The following is a 17,654-nucleotide window of genomic DNA, read 5'->3' as shown; positions in this document are numbered from 1 at the left end:
GCACTTTGACCGGATGTCGGGAAGACTTTTCGGACACTAATTAAAAAACTAATTTTAGAACTCACTTGGAAACCATGAGACGAATCTTTTGAGGCCTTTGACCACGTCATTAGCACATGTGGGTTACTGTAGCACTTATGGCTAATCATGCACTAATTAGGCTTAAAAGATTCGTCTCGTCATGTACATCCAAACTGTGTAATTAGTTTTATTATTTAATTACATTTAATGCTTTATATATGTGTTTAAAGGGGAGGTGAAAATTTTTGGGTGAAAATTTTTGGGAGCTAAACGCGCCCTTATTATGGGACGGAGGGAGTTTGTCAGCGGGGCCTGGCATGTCTGTCGAGTCGGCAGCCGCCGACGTGGCCACCCCCGTCCGCTGTGATGCTGCGAGATCGGGAATCCCCCTGCCAGGCCTGTCCGCCAGTTCCTGAATCTGCCACGCACGAAAATTCCCCGACCCTCACAGGCGCAAGCCCACATCCCACCTCGCCGCGCCCCGACCCCCCGCCACCGCCGCGCGAGGCGCCCAGACGCCGACGCCCGCCGCCCCCGCCAGACCGGGACGGCGGCGGCAGGATGGGGGTGGACTACTACAAGGTGCTGCAGGTGGAGCGCGGCGCCTCCGATGACGAGCTCAAGAAGGCGTACCGGAAGCTCGCCATGAAGTGGCACCCGGACAAGAACCCCAGCAACAAGAAGGAGGCCGAGGCCAAGTTCAAGCAGATCTCAGAGGCCTACGAGGTTCGCCCGCTCTCTCTCCTGGCCCCATTGCGCCTCTGATCTGTGCCAGTGCTCGTAGCTGGCCGCCGAGGAAGAGAATGGTGTTCGATTGAGGATTGAGGATGCGCTTATCCATTTCCTCTTAATACGGATCGGATAGCTGTAGTTTATGACGGTGTGCTCGGCATTGGGGCAAACAAGGCTCTTTTGTGCGAGAAGATCTAATTTCTGCATCCCGAGTGAGCTCTGGCCTCTAGTGCCTTTCGATCTGATGCAAATTTAAGATTCGCGTTCTGCGTTGTTTTGTGGAATCAGACAACAGCACTCTAGTTTGGATACAGTGACATCATTTTGATGCTGACGTTCGTAGGCCATTTCCAGAGCCTGTAAGTTAGTGCCATTTCTCTAGAATTTGGCCACTTATTCAACCTCCCCATATATGACTTGTTTTCCCTGCTTTTAGTGTATGTGCACTTGTTTTGATTTTGTCATGCTATGGATTAGGATCAATTTCTGCACTGATTACTGTGACACCAGTGAGCTAATTGCTGCCTGTGCCTTAGCAGTAAAGTATTTACACTTGATCTTGCGTGTTTTGCTTGAAGGTGTTGAGTGACTCACAAAAGCGGGCAGTTTATGACCAGTACGGGGAAGAAGGGCTCAAGGGTCAGGTTCCACCTCCTGGAGCAGGTGGTCCCAGTGGGTCTTCCTACTATGGTGGGAATGCGTCTACATTCCAGTTCAACCCTCGCAGTGCAGATGATATTTTTGCCGAGTTCTTTGGGTTCTCAAGCCCTTTCTCAAGCATGGGTGGCATGGGAGGAGGTGCTGAGAGGGGCATGAGGGGCTCAAGGTTTGGGATGTTCGGCGATGACGTATTTGGGTCCTACCCTCAGTTCCCTGGTGAGGCATCAATGCATGTTCCACAGCGGCCTTCCAAGGCTCCTCCAATTGAGAACCGATTGCCATGCAACCTTGCTGATTTGTACAAAGGTACCTCCAAGAAGATGAAGATCTCACGGGAGATTTTAGATGCTGGCGGGTGAGTGAATATTATTATGTGCTTTAAAATTAGATATTGTTCTTGCAGTGTCACATTAAACAATCAATAGAGGAACAGGAACTTATTTTATTGACAGTGTGTGATTTGTACATCGCTAAATGTACAGAACCTGAAATTTCACACTATTCTGTAGCGACATTAGATATTTTTATGAAATATCACTGAGAACAATCAAAATTGGAACCCATTGCCCTTTTGCACCATGTAAGCTTTTGAATTGAACCAGAGTTTCTTTAACAATTTCTGATTTCCTAACCTTGGCACATAAAACTCAAATGCTAATTCTGTTGTCTGGTCACTGAGCTTAAATATTTTAGTATTTACTTTTATTTGAGAGAAAATGGAAATATTATCCATTCTGAAAGAGAGTGAAATAATGATAACTAAAATCAACACTCTTGAGTTTGGTACAGCTGACAGTTTTAATGAGCTTTGTTAGGTCAGAGAAGAGGGGTGTGTGTGTGTGTGGGGGGGGGGGGGGGGGGGGCTACTGTCTATGTTCAACATCAATGTTGCACTTAAGCCAGCATGTTGTGGGTTGGATCCATCTTACTCTAGTGATGTCAACAGTAAATAATCACTTGCATTTGGAAAATTCTCTGATTGCATCACTAGGTGTTGCGAGTTGCGACACCATTGTTTTTCCATGGCCTAGCTAATGCATCTACGTGACAAACCTCCGCAAGCTTACGAACAAAGAAGGGACCAATTGAGACAGACAAACAACCTTTAGAGCCGTGTAGTGAAATAAGCCTTTTTAATCAGATAATCTGTCACCATGTGGCCAAGCTCTGTGGTGGACCGGTTAAAGTGGTGAACTCCGGGAGTTGTAGAAACTCCCGTCCCGACCTGGGTTTGGTGCAAGGCACCTTCTTAGAACCAAGCCCTGGGGGAGTCTCCTCCCATGGTCGAATTTTATTTGTCAGTTGCCACCATGGATTCACATATTCTCATAACTGCTTTTATTAAGTGAATATGCAGAATTGCAGACTGCTTTTATTTATGTGGAAGAGACATATTACCATTTCAGGCACGGTCTACGGACTGACGTAAACTAGCACCGTCTGTTGAAAACTAAGGTTGTGAATTGCGAATATAGCACTCCATTGTGGTTCCTAGGTGTCAGTTTAATAGATAAACCTTGATCAAGTCTTATGTACGCTTTGCTTACTTTCAAAACCCTGCATTATGACATAATGAGATTTGTTAGCAAATATGGATAGCTAGATGCTAGATGGATCAGCACACTTTGCCCATGTCTGGTGCACCAGATCCTAGCGTAATCATGTGTGGACCCAGCCCGTAACCTCCTCTGATTCTGTTTCTATAAGTCAGAGGAGGATTATCTTGGCTGCCGGCCTATATATGTAATTGGTTTTCATCAATACATCTATCAATTACGCATGATTATTTACGATATCTAGATTATAGCACACCAAACACTCTTTTTCTTAGGGATAGATTATTATGTAGTTGTAACCCCTTCTCCATAATTATTGTAGATAATAAAGAGGCTTTAAGGCGGGCAGCTTTTAAGAGAGAGAAGAGATTGTAGAGTATTTTGTTAGATAACACATGTAATCTCCAGCCTCAGCACCAACCAGGAATGACACATTCATATTGTTTTGTAGTTTGATAACGTTCAATAGTATTAGGGAAGTTGAATTGTTTCCTGGTTTGATAACATTGAACAATATTTGGAAAGTTGAAGTTTCCAAAGTTTATTCGAGTAGAAACATATATAGTATAATATCTGGAGCTACATAAACTCAAGGGCTTGTTAATGGGCCCTAGTAAAAAATCACATGCTGCTTAGTTGATCTGCATTTCAACCAACCACATTAATCAATTTTTTTCTCGTAGCAGAAAACTGTAAATTCTTTGGTGCATTTGTTTGACAGAAACTCGAGCTATAACTTCACTCTTTGACCAAGACCATAAGTTTTACGACTCCTCAGGTGTTGATACTGTGATCTTCACCGAGACAGTCATGCATTATCCTTGAGGAATAAACTCATTATCCTGCACTTGTGCCTTATCTGTTTTCTGGGACTGTCAATCCTTTTATCAATTGTCATGGCTTGACAAACATATTCAGCTAATGTATCACGTCATTTCTTTCTTTCTGGGAATAAACTTATTATTCAGCACTTGTTTCTATCAATTATATTCTTTGTCAGTTGAACAAAATGATGTCTTGGCAGCCTTCTCTTGCCTGAGCATGACCCATCTTAGGAGTTCATTTAGTATTTTTGGTTACCTTTCACTAGTTTCCATCTTGAATTGGTGATAGGGATGTTAAACATAAGATTGTTCCGGTAGTAAGCTTGACCATTCTGTTTTTTTTTTGTGCCACATGTTTTCCTTGAATTGTCTTCTTATCTGGCTTGGTATATTTGTGTTGTTTTCAATGAGCATGTGCTAATTTTGGTTGGGTCATTCTCAGCAATAAATGTCTTTATTCATTTGGCAGGAGAACTATGGTTGTCGAGGAGATCCTAACAATTGACATAAAACCTGGATGGAAGAAAGGGACAAAAATAACATTTCCTGAAAAGGGTAATGAGGCCCCACACATAATTCCTGCAGATATTGTATTCATAATTGATGAGAAACCACATGATATATTCACAAGAGATGGGAATGATCTGGTCATGACTCAGAAGATTTCCTTGGCCGAAGCCTTGACAGAATGTACTGTTAGTGTAACAACATTGGATGGTCGGAACCTGACAGTACAGATAAACAATGTCATCTACCCTAGCTATGAGGAGGTTGTTCCCCGAGAGGGCATGCCGATTCCGAAGGATCCTTCCAAGAAGGGGAATCTTAGGATCAAATTCAGCATCAAATTCCCCACGAGGCTGACCTCAGAGCAGAAAGCGGAAATCAAAAGGCTACTAGGTTCTTGAGGAGTGGGATACAGGCTGGTTTTTTGGGCATTGCATTGGTGAGTCCAGTGTACATTCAGATGTTAGCTGTGAGTACCATGCAGAAGTTTCGGTTTGCTTGAGCTGTACCGGTTCTGGCATTTTGATGTTTTGAGCTTGAATGTTGAAATGTTAATTTTTGGCAGAATAATTCCATGGATATAGATGTTTTAGTGTGATCACGCCGTGGTGATGTGGCTGCGTCTATGCGAGTAGTATCTATCAGTGCCTTGGTTCTGACACTATCAGTGGTCCCATACATATTAAAAAAAAGTCCCATCTGATTAAAAAGGATCGTGGGATCACTATCACAATTCACAACTTACACGGATGACCAACAGCAACGACATCTTCATTGCCTAAATGAACTAGGAGGTGTGGGGCGATCTCGACAGCTTTTGTGACACGACAGAACTTGGATGCCATGTACCCCTCGGCCCCCACACGTCAGCCTGAACCCTCCTTCCACCAGAGCACCTATTGCGCGCTCTCTCTCCCTCCTCTCTCTCTAACCCCAAGTCATGGAGGAGCTTCCCCATCTTCCCACCATTGAAGAACTGCACCTCCCCCTCGCCAACGCTTCACCGGAGGACACCGAAGACTGATGCCGACGAGCTGCACCACCTCTACTTCATCATCTTCCTTGGAGCAAGGAGTTTCCCCAAAATCTTTCCCAACTTGTTCTTCTTCCTTAAGCTTCAAGCAAGAAGGACGAGCTCGAGCTTCACCAAGCCCTCTCCACCATCTTGAAGCCCTTGCCGGTGTTGCACTTGTCGCTGGTGAGCTCATCCTATCCCCGATCTATTCTCATTGCCCAAGGTTTGGAAGCCATGAAGCTACCTAGAGTACTTTCACCATTGATGACCTAGAGCTTTGAAACCTCAATGCATGTGAGATTTAGTTACCAAAATGAACTCCCCACACTTTCAGGAACCTTTAGGAACAAATCCCATCCCAAACCGTGGCCGGAATCGCCAGCGGCGAACTTGCCCGTGAGCCTCGACCGTGGTGCGGACGGTCCACCCACCAAGGCCGGACAGTCCACTAGTCACACGACCCAACCAACAGCCTTTCTGAACGTCACTGGGTCTCCAAGAAAATTGTGAGGCAGACGGTCTCCCCCTTAGGGGCGGACGGTCTGCAGTTCATCGACCGGATCTCCGAACCCCTAAGTCCATTGATCGGATCGCTGAACCCCTAAAAATGATCCGCTATCGTCTTGCGGACTGTCCACCAAAATGGTCCGCAGTTCATACGATCGGAGGTCTGAACATATGTCCGGAGTGTCCAGACATATAACCGGAGTATCCGGGTACCCATAAATACGGTCCACGGTTGGCCGACGGACGGTTGGCCGAATGGTCCGCCATTTAGGACCGGACGGTCCGCTTCTCCTATGCCGGACAGTCATCGATCGTTTACCCATCTACTACCCTTGCAATTAACCATAGATAATGCACCTATGTACTAAAATGTCTAGCCTCTTCTATCATAGATTTGCAATGTTTAGCCATAATTTCTCAAGTCATTCTCATACCATTGTAATCATTCATGACATATTTATTTATCAAGCATCATTGCACTCGTGTAGAGACCGTGAGGTCGGAGCAAGAGGAGGGTGAGCACGAGTCGGAGACCTTGGGAGATGACACCACAGTTGGGAATCAAGGTTGGCACCTATGCATCATTTATCCCCCTATTTTGAATCAATGAAGTATATGTGTCTTGTTTGCGCATGAGTTACTATATGTATCAATACTTGCTTAGAACATATTTGATGCATTACCAATCTTGCTTAGAATATTACCTCCTAAGTGAGTATGCTTGTTTAGGTGTCATGAATTATATGTTTAATCATGCTTAGCTTCGGTAGAAGACAAGAGGTGGCAAGGTCACCACCGCTCGCGAGCTATAGGATGTATGCTTAATTCTACATGATTAGTCAATGTTGGATAAAATTGAGCAACTATGAAAGGTGATTCGGACTTGAGCAAGTATGGTAGAGCCATGTTGGGAGTGGAACTCAAATGTTTAGGCTTGCTTGGGTTGATTAAGGACCGATGCATAATCGCTTTAATACTTGAGTACTTTTTCGTACAAACCACATGCTTTATAATGAGATGGTAAGCTAAGTAGCATAAGTCGCACCTTGCATTGAGCAGATTCAGTGCGGGTTGTGATGGAGTGTAATCCGGTTCCGGTGCATTTGTCCCTTCCGACCGTTCGCTCAAAGCGGGGTATAGGTATGTGAATGGTTGAAGCATGAATCAACACTTATCCTTGGTCATGGGTATGGTCGTTGGTCTTGTTCTCGTGTGGGAAAAGTTATACACCCCTGCAGGGTTTTTGATCTATTGCAATAGCCGTGCTCTAGTTCTTTGAGCACGCTCTTGTACTTTAACTTTAACATAGAGTTACTGAGGAAATTCATGGAAGATTGAGATCATGATTTATGATCACTTTACTTTTGCAATTGTATTGATATATGACATAGAGATCATAGATGCTATGTCTTTTGCTTATTATAACTTGATCTTTTCATGCAAAATTAAATAACGTGACCTATCCTTACTACTAACCAAATGCATTCTCCTTGAGGTCGGTCAAGTATATACCCATATTTGGTAAGTCCTGCGAGTACCCTTTGTACTCATGGTGCTCTCGTTAAGTTGATGCAGGTGTTACACAGTCGGAGGCTGTCTTTGGGTACTTCTACCTCTCGGACGAAGGTGTGGATGAGGAGTAGATGGCCGGTGGCTAGAGAAGGACACTATCGGCATATAGACCTTCCTATTTTGTACTATGTATGGAATGAGCACGATGTAGAACTTTCCACTGCAAAACTCTAAGACTTGATGTTATGTACTTGAACCTTTTTATGTAACCTGAACTTTGTGTATGGATGTGCTTGTGTGATGGTGTTCACTTATTGTGCTAGTGGAGTATGTTTAAATCATGGGTATTGCTGATGACACATTCCAAGGACTACCGGGATTGGTCCTTTTAATCGAGTTGATCAATGGACAATAACTCGATTAAACCAAATCAATTTGGGCTGGTTCCTCACAGTGTGACATTAGAGGTATGGTTGCATTCCATGCATGGTTACCACTAAAATTTGGTGTGAGGCACACTTAGAAATAAAATGGTGATCACTAATAATCAAGTACTTGCAAATTTTTTATTTTTCCTAAGGTTAAATTGCTTTCTATTATATATAACTCTTATCTCTCATAGAGCTATTTTTTCTTATCTTATGGGTTGAAATTAAATATTCTAAGTATCTTCACTAATTCATCATGTCTTGCTCATGATAGATGAATGGGAGCTTGAGCCATTTGGTCATGGTGACTCGGGCCGAGGAGGCGGAAGGCTTTCCTCCCCTCCTTGCCGAGATGCTATGGAGAGGCAACTTCTCACGAAGGCCGGAGTATTTGGTCTTTGCGATGGGACTTGGGCCGGGCATGGTGGACTACGTTGCCACCGTGTTCATCCCAAGGCGCTTTGTTGAAGGGGTCATGGAAGCTCACAACATTTCCGCTCATGGAACCTCAATTGAAATGGCAATTCAAGAAGTGGCATACAAGGCCATGGCAATCATCCGCCAAGAAGTAATTGAGTTGGAGCATCACCCATTCGCTCATTTTCCAATTCAAGGACCGCTGCAAGGTGTGAATGTATTTGAGATGGCTGTGGGGGATATGCCTCCTTGTATGAAAGACGTATGCCCGAGTTGGTGGCGGCACAAGACCGAAGTCTCCGTTGCATCCGAGTTGAGTTAAGGGAGACAAGACACCATTTTAATGAGCTATAACATCCGTATGTTCGTATGGGCCAAGTGCCCCAAGGTGTGTTGTGTGGACCCAATGACTACACTCCACATGAGGTGGCACCTTTGGCTTTTCTTTCCACTAGTCCAAGGCATATACCTTCCTCAACATGTTGAGGGGTTAGCTCGTATGTCCAATGTGTTGCACGTCCGCCGCTTTGTCCTTACAACCTTGACTAGGGAGATTATTTATGGTGGTGAACATGCGGCTCTCACTTATCCGGAGAACCCCGAAGACACCCGTTCCCCTCAATATCACCTCTTTGATGATTTCCCTCTGTACTTCGCGAGAGGTCCCTATGGTCCCTTCTAAATTATTTATGTTATCCTATCGGTTATGAGACTCCTCGAGCTAGGTGACTTGCTGTAATGTACCGCCTATTTTATGTAATTGAATAGTTAATTGGTGAGACCGTGTGAGATACTAATTAGCTAGGTTGCCTATGTATTGTACTAATATTATCTACGTGGACCTCTGTTATCTTAGATGTGTGCCATGTTATTTGTGTGTATGGCTACGACATGTCATCATTATCATCATTCATGCATGCATTTTTATGGTACTATATGGATTACTAGATACTTTACCATGGGCAAGTCTATATGAATAATTTTTCTAGTTGCTGTCCAAAAGTTCTCTGGTTCAATCATTCTTTGATCTATCCTATCTATGATGCCAATTTTTATTCTCACACATTTGTGGTTGATATCCTACATGGTTGTGCAACTTTCTTTGTGCAATTATATTATATCAATTTTCTTTTCTCCCAGTCGCTAATCTCACTTATGGTTGGCGGCAGGATGGCTCAAAATAGTGGTGCCGGTGGTGATAACAACTTGCCCCCTCCTCCTATGGATCCAACCCTTTTGGATATCCTTAGGAGGTCGGAGGAGAGTCGACAAGCACAAAATCAGATCTTGGAAGCTATTGTGCAGAATTTGGGAGGGCATGGACATGGTAGTTGTTGACGGTCTAATTCGACCTGCTTTGACCGTCAACTCCGGCATAAAAACCATGCATAAAAGCAGAATATATGGTAGTTTAGGATTATTTATTAACAAATTCCACAAGTGCTGGTTTGAGAATATATGCAGGTGAATTTGAGCTTAATTTGGAGCTGGATGGCAGGTCATGATCCAAGGTTCAACTTTTTAGCAAATCAGACAACGACACGTGTCGTCACATGGATCAAAGGGCCCACCAGAGCAAGAAATCCAACGGGTTAGAAGCTCAGGCACGTGGCAATGCCAAGGGGACCCACTAGGAAGCTTCTTGGCCAAAGGCGGTGGCCAGGGGTGGGACCCATTGGTCAGCCGACCAGGGTGGTCGACCGACTGGTGGGCCCCACCACCGACCTCCAGCTTTGTCCAGCAACTTCCAGAGAGCTTCCTTAAGTCAGTTTGGGGGTGCTTCACCTGTTGCAACTCGGCCGAGATGACCCTATAAATATGAGGGGGGGGGGCTAGAATAGGACACACACATCTCACACCTCTCATCTCATCCTTCATTTGGAACTTGGGAGTCCTTCCTAGGAGCTTAGGCAGCCTAGGAGGTCAGGAGAAATAGGAAGAGAGTGAGGAGAAGTTGTTGGAAGTGCTGGGACTGTCAACACTTCTGCGCTTGTACCTCGACGAATGCTTATCGATCTGTAAGTTCTCAGTATGTAAGTATTCATAACTATTTCAGTTTCATAATTTATAATTCAAGTTTAGTTAGTAGTTTCATGCTGTTTACTAAATTGAGTGCCTACTAATATTATAGTAGTTATCTCTAGTCTAAGACTCCCGATAGAGACGGATGTTCTTGGCCGAGACTAGAGTTAGTAAATGATAGTGTAGGCATGGTGCCTGGGCTAGACTTTACCATTAAATTGTTGTGCCTCCCATGGTTTGTAGAGGTAGCCTACAGGTGGTGACAAACCTGTTTAGTGCCATCGTAATCCTCCATTTTCGGTACGGTTGCATGATAGAAGCCTATGTCGGAACTTCTGGTTTGACCAGGCGAAGCTGGTGCCCGACGTTTATAGCTGATTCTTAGTCTGATCTTACCATGATTCTGAATAGTCCTCTCTACCCATTGATCCTACCGGTGCTGTGTCCTTGGATGAGCCTGAACCTTAGATATTGTACTCATGTTCCATTAGATTCGATAACCCTTGAAATACTTTGAGGTGAAAGCTACAGCGGTATCCGTACGCTCGCGAATTCTTTCGTGAGGTTTAGTATACCCAGGCAGTTTTCTGGCCCTGTTGCTGGTTAATCTAGTAGCGACGTTAGGAAACAACAACAAGCTTTTTGGCGCCGTTGCCGGGGAGTGTCAGGCCCGGGACAGCGGGACTGCTTATAGGCATAGAATGTTCTAGAGTAAGAGATAGTGCATGGAGATGTACCTTAACTCTTTTGTAACTACCCGAATAGGCGTAGAACTAGCTGAAGTACAAGGAAACTGCCCGACTAGGTTGTACTAGGACTCCAACAGTACTCGGCTAGGACTTTTCATGTAACCCTGTCCTCCGGAGTATATAAGCGCGGGCAGGGACCCGCTCGAAACATAACAACACCTAAGGCAATACAAGCAACCACACAGGACGTAGGATATTACACACCTCATGGCCTGAACCTGTCTAAATCTTTGTGTTCCTTGCACCATCGAGTTCCAGAGCTAGTCGGTCCCTTGCCTACAATCCTACTGCTAAGGGTATCCCTGAGCAGGCTTGGCGGCTAAACATCGACAGTTGGTGCACCAGGTAGGGGTTTCGGCGAGTTCACCAGCAAATTCGATGGCTGAATCAAGCGATGCCAACACTGTGCATGAAGGCACAACTTTCGTCTTTGGTTCTTGGGCTTGTACAGCCGATGGATCGGGCGTCTTCTCTGGCCACCTAATCGCTCCCAAGAAACCAGAGATGAAACTCGACGATCAACCCACCGGAACAGCTGATGCTTCCAGACCCGACGGAAATTGAGTTAATGATAGCTTTAGTCTAAGACTCCTAACAAAGATTGATGTTCTTGGCTGAGATTAGAGTTAGTAAATGATAGTGTAGGCGTGGTGCCTAGATTAGACTTTGTAGCATCCCATGGTTTGTAGAGGTAGCCTGCAGGTGATGACCGCCCTGTTTTGTGCCATCGTAATATTGCACGTTCAGGTGCACGATAGTACCTTTATTATCAAAACTTCTGGTTTATCCAGTCGAAGCTGATAGCCCAAGGTAAACAGTTAGGCTAGGCTTTTCCTATCTCAAGTTTTTTAACCAGAGAAATCCTCTCTATCATTGATCCTACTGGTGTAGTGTCCTTGGATAAATCTGAATCATATATAGTGTACTCACGTTTCTCAATGGATACGATACTCCGGAATACTCCTGGGTGAAAGCTACAGCGGTATACGTGCGCTTGTGGATTCTTTCATGACGCTCAAATATACCAATGAAAGCGATCAGGTGCTCTAGCCTAAGAGGGGGAGGGGGTGAATTAGGCACTCTAAAAACCTTAACCTATGGCTCCAACTAGTTTGCACAAAACTTAAACTAAATCAACCTATCTAGATGTGCAACTACGGTTTACCTTAGTGTGAAACCCTCATCCCAAAAGAGTTTTGCAATCTATAGCCAATCCTAGCAAGATACTACACTAAGAAAGTAAAGGCACACAAGTTGCAATATGAAATACGGAAGCTTAAAGGGAGGGATGAGAGGAAGCGAACTCTCGACACGAGGATTTGTCCCGTGGTTCGGATTGCCACAAAGCCGCCCCTACGTACACGTTGTTGAAGCACTCACAAAGAGTATCGCTTCTGGCAATCAAGTCTCTTCCGTGAACACAATCACGGTCACCTTGATCCTGATCTTCACTAAGGGAGATTACCCACGAAGGAAGGGTCTCCGTCCCCCGCACAAAGTTATCGACGCCGCTCCACACCAAGCCGGAGGGTCGTTGACGTGCCGACGAGCCACCAATGCTCCAAGGAGACCGGCGCACTGATATACAAGTTTGGTTCACTCTAGAACCACAACACAAGGATCTAAACCTTGCTTGATCACTCACTCAAGAGCTAACTTAGCACAAACACTCACAAAGCTTGTGCTAAGGACTAAGGATTTGATCTTTATGCTCTTGGATGGCTTGGAGGTGTTCTTGGGTGTGTGTGGAATGTCCAGCAACTCCAGCAAGCTTCAAATGGCCGGGGTGAGGCGTATATATAGCCCACCAAGTCTTGTAGCCGTTGCTCCAATGGTCAGCATAAAACAGCATACCATCGGATGAACCGATGCCTCTGCATGGGGTGGCGTCGGTTCATCCGATCACTCTCGGACCTGAAGTAGCCGTTGAGCTTCTGACGCACAGTCTGCAACACCATCAGTTTAACCAATGACTGTGTGTCGGTTAAACCGGTCACTCACAGCACTCAACTAGCCGTTGGACCTCTTTCTCTTCTGCTGACGTCATTACACCGGTGCTATGCTCCGATGCACCACCGGTTCAACCGGTTCTGAAGGCGTGGCTCCTGCGCGCTTGACATCGTCTCTGAAACATCGTACATTGAATGCATCGATGCCTATCTTGACGGCGTCGGTTCAATCGGTGACCTAGCTAACTTGACTTGGTCTTCGCTTGATCTTCATTTGGTGCTCAGACTTGCACCAATGCCAAGGCGTCGGATCTTTCGACAACCATCGGATGCACCGATGCTATAGGCATCTGTTCTTCCGGTGCTACTGATTTCAGTAGAACTTATCCAATTCAGCGTTTCTTTGAGTTCTTTCTACGTGTTTTACTTTGTATGGCCTTTTTACTTCATCCCTGGGATCTAGAAATGTTCACTTAACAAAAGCATTAGTCCCATTGATTGCGTTGTCATTCGATCACCAAAATCACTCGAAATTGCATAAATGGTGCCATGTTCGTTACAATCTCCCCCTTTTTGGTGATTGATGACAACACAATCAAAGCAAACATATAATTTGCAAGAATTGACAAATTTAACCACTTACACTCGCTTGGATGTTTACCACCATCTAATGACAGTTTGGCCTCCCCCTAAAACCATGATTTCCCCTTTGATCCTCCCCCTATCTTGCTACTCCTTCCTCATAAGTTGACTTGATTCACTTAGGTATTTCTCCCCCTTTGGGATATACTTCTCCTCCTTGAGAAAACACCTTGCTTTGATCCACATTTCTCCCTCTTTGGAATCAAATCGCCTAAAAAGTCTTGCACCTAAAAAGGTCTTGCAAAACAATATAGCTCAAGAGAAGGTTAGTAGCCTAGGCAGTTAGTTCCATGACTTATGATCCAATTGTATGATATCAATGAAGATACCAATTCAAAATTTTACTACGGTGGATCACAAAATCACGAAACTAGCATGACATGAGCTAAGCTTTCCATAAGTATGTGCACAAAATGATAATGTGAAAATCAAGTGCACAACTAGATGTTGTAACTAGAAAGCTTAGATCATATCATGCACGGAAGTAGCTCTAAAAAATGATAAGAAATTGACAAAGATACCAATTGAATGAATTTAGAACCTTGCATACATCCGGGGGTCCTTTGTTTACCTTGCATGTACCAATTTGAAAGTGACTTGCAACAATTGAAGTCTTTAGAAGATGAGCACTTGGTACACCAAGGTTAAGCAAATGTATGAGCACATAGCCTATGAACTTAGATATGAGTATTTAAATTCAATAGAGCATGGCTCAATATGCATGAAAGCATAATTTATCTAATCACTCTTATAGAGTTGTTTGTTCACATTGATCGTGAGAAACATTCTCTTAGAGTGATAACTCCACGTGAGACTACAAAAGATAAACTTGCAAATATATTAGTCTCAAAATCACAAGCCATAGAGTGAACTCACCCTAAATATGTGTATTTGTATTTGAATCACCAAGCAAATGTATGCACATTGATTTTGACACGATTGGGAAGTTTACCCTATAGCTTGTGTTCATGGTACACAAATGAAATACATATCTTATGAAGTCTATGTACCATGAAGGGTAACCTTGTGTAGCTTTCTACACACTTATCAAATCATATAGGTTGCTCATGGGTTAGAATCATGACACAAGCAACCCACCATATATAACACTAGGAGATGCAAAAATGCAAACATCCTAACAAGAGCAATGGAGCAACATGATGCTTGAATTGAAATCTAGCTACCATTACCTTAATATGGGGGACTTTGGGCAACAAATGTCTAAGTTGTGAGGTTAGCTTTGTTTTGGCTTGAACCTTCACTTCAATTTGTAAGCTAAGCCTCCAAATCCCCCGAAGCCGTTCTTGGCTTTAAGTCTCCTTTGGAACCCACACCATTTGAGTCCCCTTCAAGTTGGTGATGATGTCCTTGGGCACCCAAATGGAGTGGTTCCAACTCCTTTAATTCTTCCCAACCTTGTGAGCAATCACCTTGCCATTGGTTTTCTTTTTGATCACATAGGAGGTGCTATTACTTTTGTTTCTCCGGTTGGGCTTGCTGTAGATGAGAGAACTCTTGATTGTGAGCTTATTCTTGTTCTTCTCATCCGGAAGCTTCTTCCTTGGTTGAGGACACTTGTTGGACTTGTGGCCTTCTTTGTGGCACTTTGAGCAAGTCACGGTGGACCCCTTCTCAAGCTTCTTCACCATGTCTTCACGGTTATCTTGAGAAGGTTGGACATTGTTCTCTATGCTTTTGCCCTTCAATCTATACAAGTCCTTCATGAGCCTTTCTACTTCTTGCTTGAGCTCATCATTCTCCTTGGCAATGAGATCATTACATGATTTTACAACAACATTCTCATAGCATTTCTCATTACAAAGGTTAGAGCAAGATTCATCAATTAAATCAATGCAAGAAGTTGAAGCATCTACCCTAAAGATTGGAATTGCACAAGGGATAGTTTGCTTCATTTCCAAAGAGTCATTAGTATCATTAATGCTCTCAAATTTTAATTTGAGCTCTTTATGCTCCTTGCTAAGCAATTTGAATTTGCACATCAAATCTTCAAAATTTGTAGCAAGAGAAGCATTTAGATCATTTAGAGCATTGAGGTTTTTAATTTCTTTTGATTACTTCTTAATGACTTTCTGGTGCTCATGAACTAAGTCAAGAAGTTCATCAATTGAAGGAGAGTCGGAGTCATCATCACTTACATCGCTATCCATATCTTTGGCCATAAATCAAGTGTTGGATGATGATCCCATACGGGTGGTGAATTTCTTGTTTGATTCATCACTTGAACTTGCACTTGATTCTTCACCACCGCTTACCCATTCACCAAATACGGCATATGATTCATGCTTGGGCTTCTTCTCCTTTTGTTTGTTCTTCTTGAACTTCTTCTCAACCTTCATGAGTTGATGGTGAGGCCCATCTTTGAGGAAGACCATATACCCCATTGAATTAATTTCCTTCAAGCATTTGTTCATCTTCTTCACTTGCTTGTAGAGGTTGGGGTTCATTGGTTTTTTTCATCATTTGAGGAGCTTCTTGTATCCTCTTCTTCCTCATCACTTGAGCTACCTTTGATGGCCATCTTCTTCAGCTTCTTGATTTGTTTGCATACAAGTGCGCTATACGTTGGTGAAGAAGATAGTGCCTTTGTCTTGATGTCATTGCGTAGCTCATGGGCAATCACCTTGTTGAGGACTTGATTTGGTGTCATCGTATTGAGCTCTTTCTCATATAGAATTGTGGTCACCAAATCATAGTCCGGCCTTCGGAGTGAGTGAAGGATCTTGCGAATGAGTTCCAAGTATTCAATTTGCTTCACACCTAAGGAATTAATCTCATTCACAAGAGTGTTCAAGCGTGAGTACATTGATTCGGCATTCTCATCATCATGTTGCTTAAAGCTATTAAGCTTATCAATGAGAACATGATATCCTTCGTTGACAACATACTCCGTGCCCTCATGGTTCTCAATGATAGTCTTCCATAACTCTTTAGCATTTTTATAAGAATAAACACGATTGAACACATTGTCACTAAGAGAAGACAAGATTATGCATTTAGCGGTGACATAATGTTGCTTCAAATGGCCGGGGTGAGGCGTATATATGGCCCACCAAGTCTTGTAGCCGTTGCTCCAACGGTCAGTAGAAAACAACATACCATCGGATGAACTGATGCTTCTACATGGGGTGGCGTCGGTTCATTCGGTCACTCTCAGACCTGAAGTAGCCGTTGAGCTTCTGACGCACAGTCTGCAGCACCATCGGTTTAACCGATGATTGTGTGTCGGTTAAACCGGTCACTCACAGCACTCAACTAGCCGTTGGACCTCTTTCTCTTCTGCTGACGTCATTACACTGGTGCTATGCTCCGATGCTCCACCGGTTCAACCGGTGCTGAAGGTGTGGCTCCTGCGCGCTTGACATCGTCTCTGGAACATAGTACATTGAATGCACCGATGCCTATCTTGACGCCGTCGGTTCAACCGGTGACCTAGCTAATTTGACTTGGTCTTCGCTTGATCTCCATTTGGTGCTCAGACTTGCACCAATGCCAAGGCGTCGGATCTTCCGACAACCATCCGATGCACCGATGCTATAGGCATCTGTTCTTCCGGTGCTACTGATTTCAGTAGAACTCGTCCAATTCAGTGTTTCTTTGAGTTCTTTCTACGTGTTTTACTTTGTATAGCTTTTTACTTAATCCCTAGGATCTAGAAATGTTCACTTAACAAAAGCATTAGTCCCATTGATTGCGTTGTCATTCGATCACCAAAATCACTCGAAATGGCATAAATGGTGCCATGTTCGTTACAACCAACAACGTAGCCTCGTCAGCTCCTTCCTTGGTTCTATCAGCTGCGACGCTTGTTCTGGTCCAGCGGCCCAATACGCTTCTCGTTTTTCCTTTATTCCATTGTCGGCCCATTCTCCATTAGCTGCCTGCCAAACGGATTGACACATGTCAAAAAGTTGTGTCAACACATGACCCCCCAATTTGAGAGTGAAATATAAATTTACTCTCCAAATTTTCTTTAGTCCGATTGGCCTCCCTTTTTCTCCGTGTGGACCCTCACAACACACACAATCGATTCCTTGCTTCCCGTGCAAGCGGCAAGCAAGAACTTTTCTTTGTCCCAGGCTCCTCACCATCTTG

At 44.0% G+C, this 17,654-nt stretch overlaps 1 protein-coding gene across 1 annotated transcript; it reads left to right on the top strand.

Moving 5' to 3' along the window:
• Positions 1-340: 340 nt before the first annotated feature.
• Positions 341-4,901, top strand: LOC120655528 (dnaJ homolog subfamily B member 4-like). The gene is made up of 3 exons (XM_039933379.1): positions 341-747; positions 1,332-1,768; positions 4,263-4,901. The coding sequence occupies exons 1-3, from the start codon at positions 388-390 to the stop codon at positions 4,699-4,701; spliced, it is 1,236 nt and encodes a 411-aa protein (XP_039789313.1). The 5' UTR covers positions 341-387; the 3' UTR covers positions 4,702-4,901.
• The last annotated feature ends 12,753 nt before the right edge of the window (positions 4,902-17,654 follow it).

The sequence above is a fragment of the Panicum virgatum genome, chromosome 1N (genome assembly GCF_016808335.1).
Source record: "Panicum virgatum strain AP13 chromosome 1N, P.virgatum_v5, whole genome shotgun sequence".
NCBI lineage: Eukaryota > Viridiplantae > Streptophyta > Magnoliopsida > Poales > Poaceae > Panicum > Panicum virgatum.
Note: the sequence above shows the minus strand (reverse complement) of the source record. Positions and strands in the feature narration are given on the sequence as shown.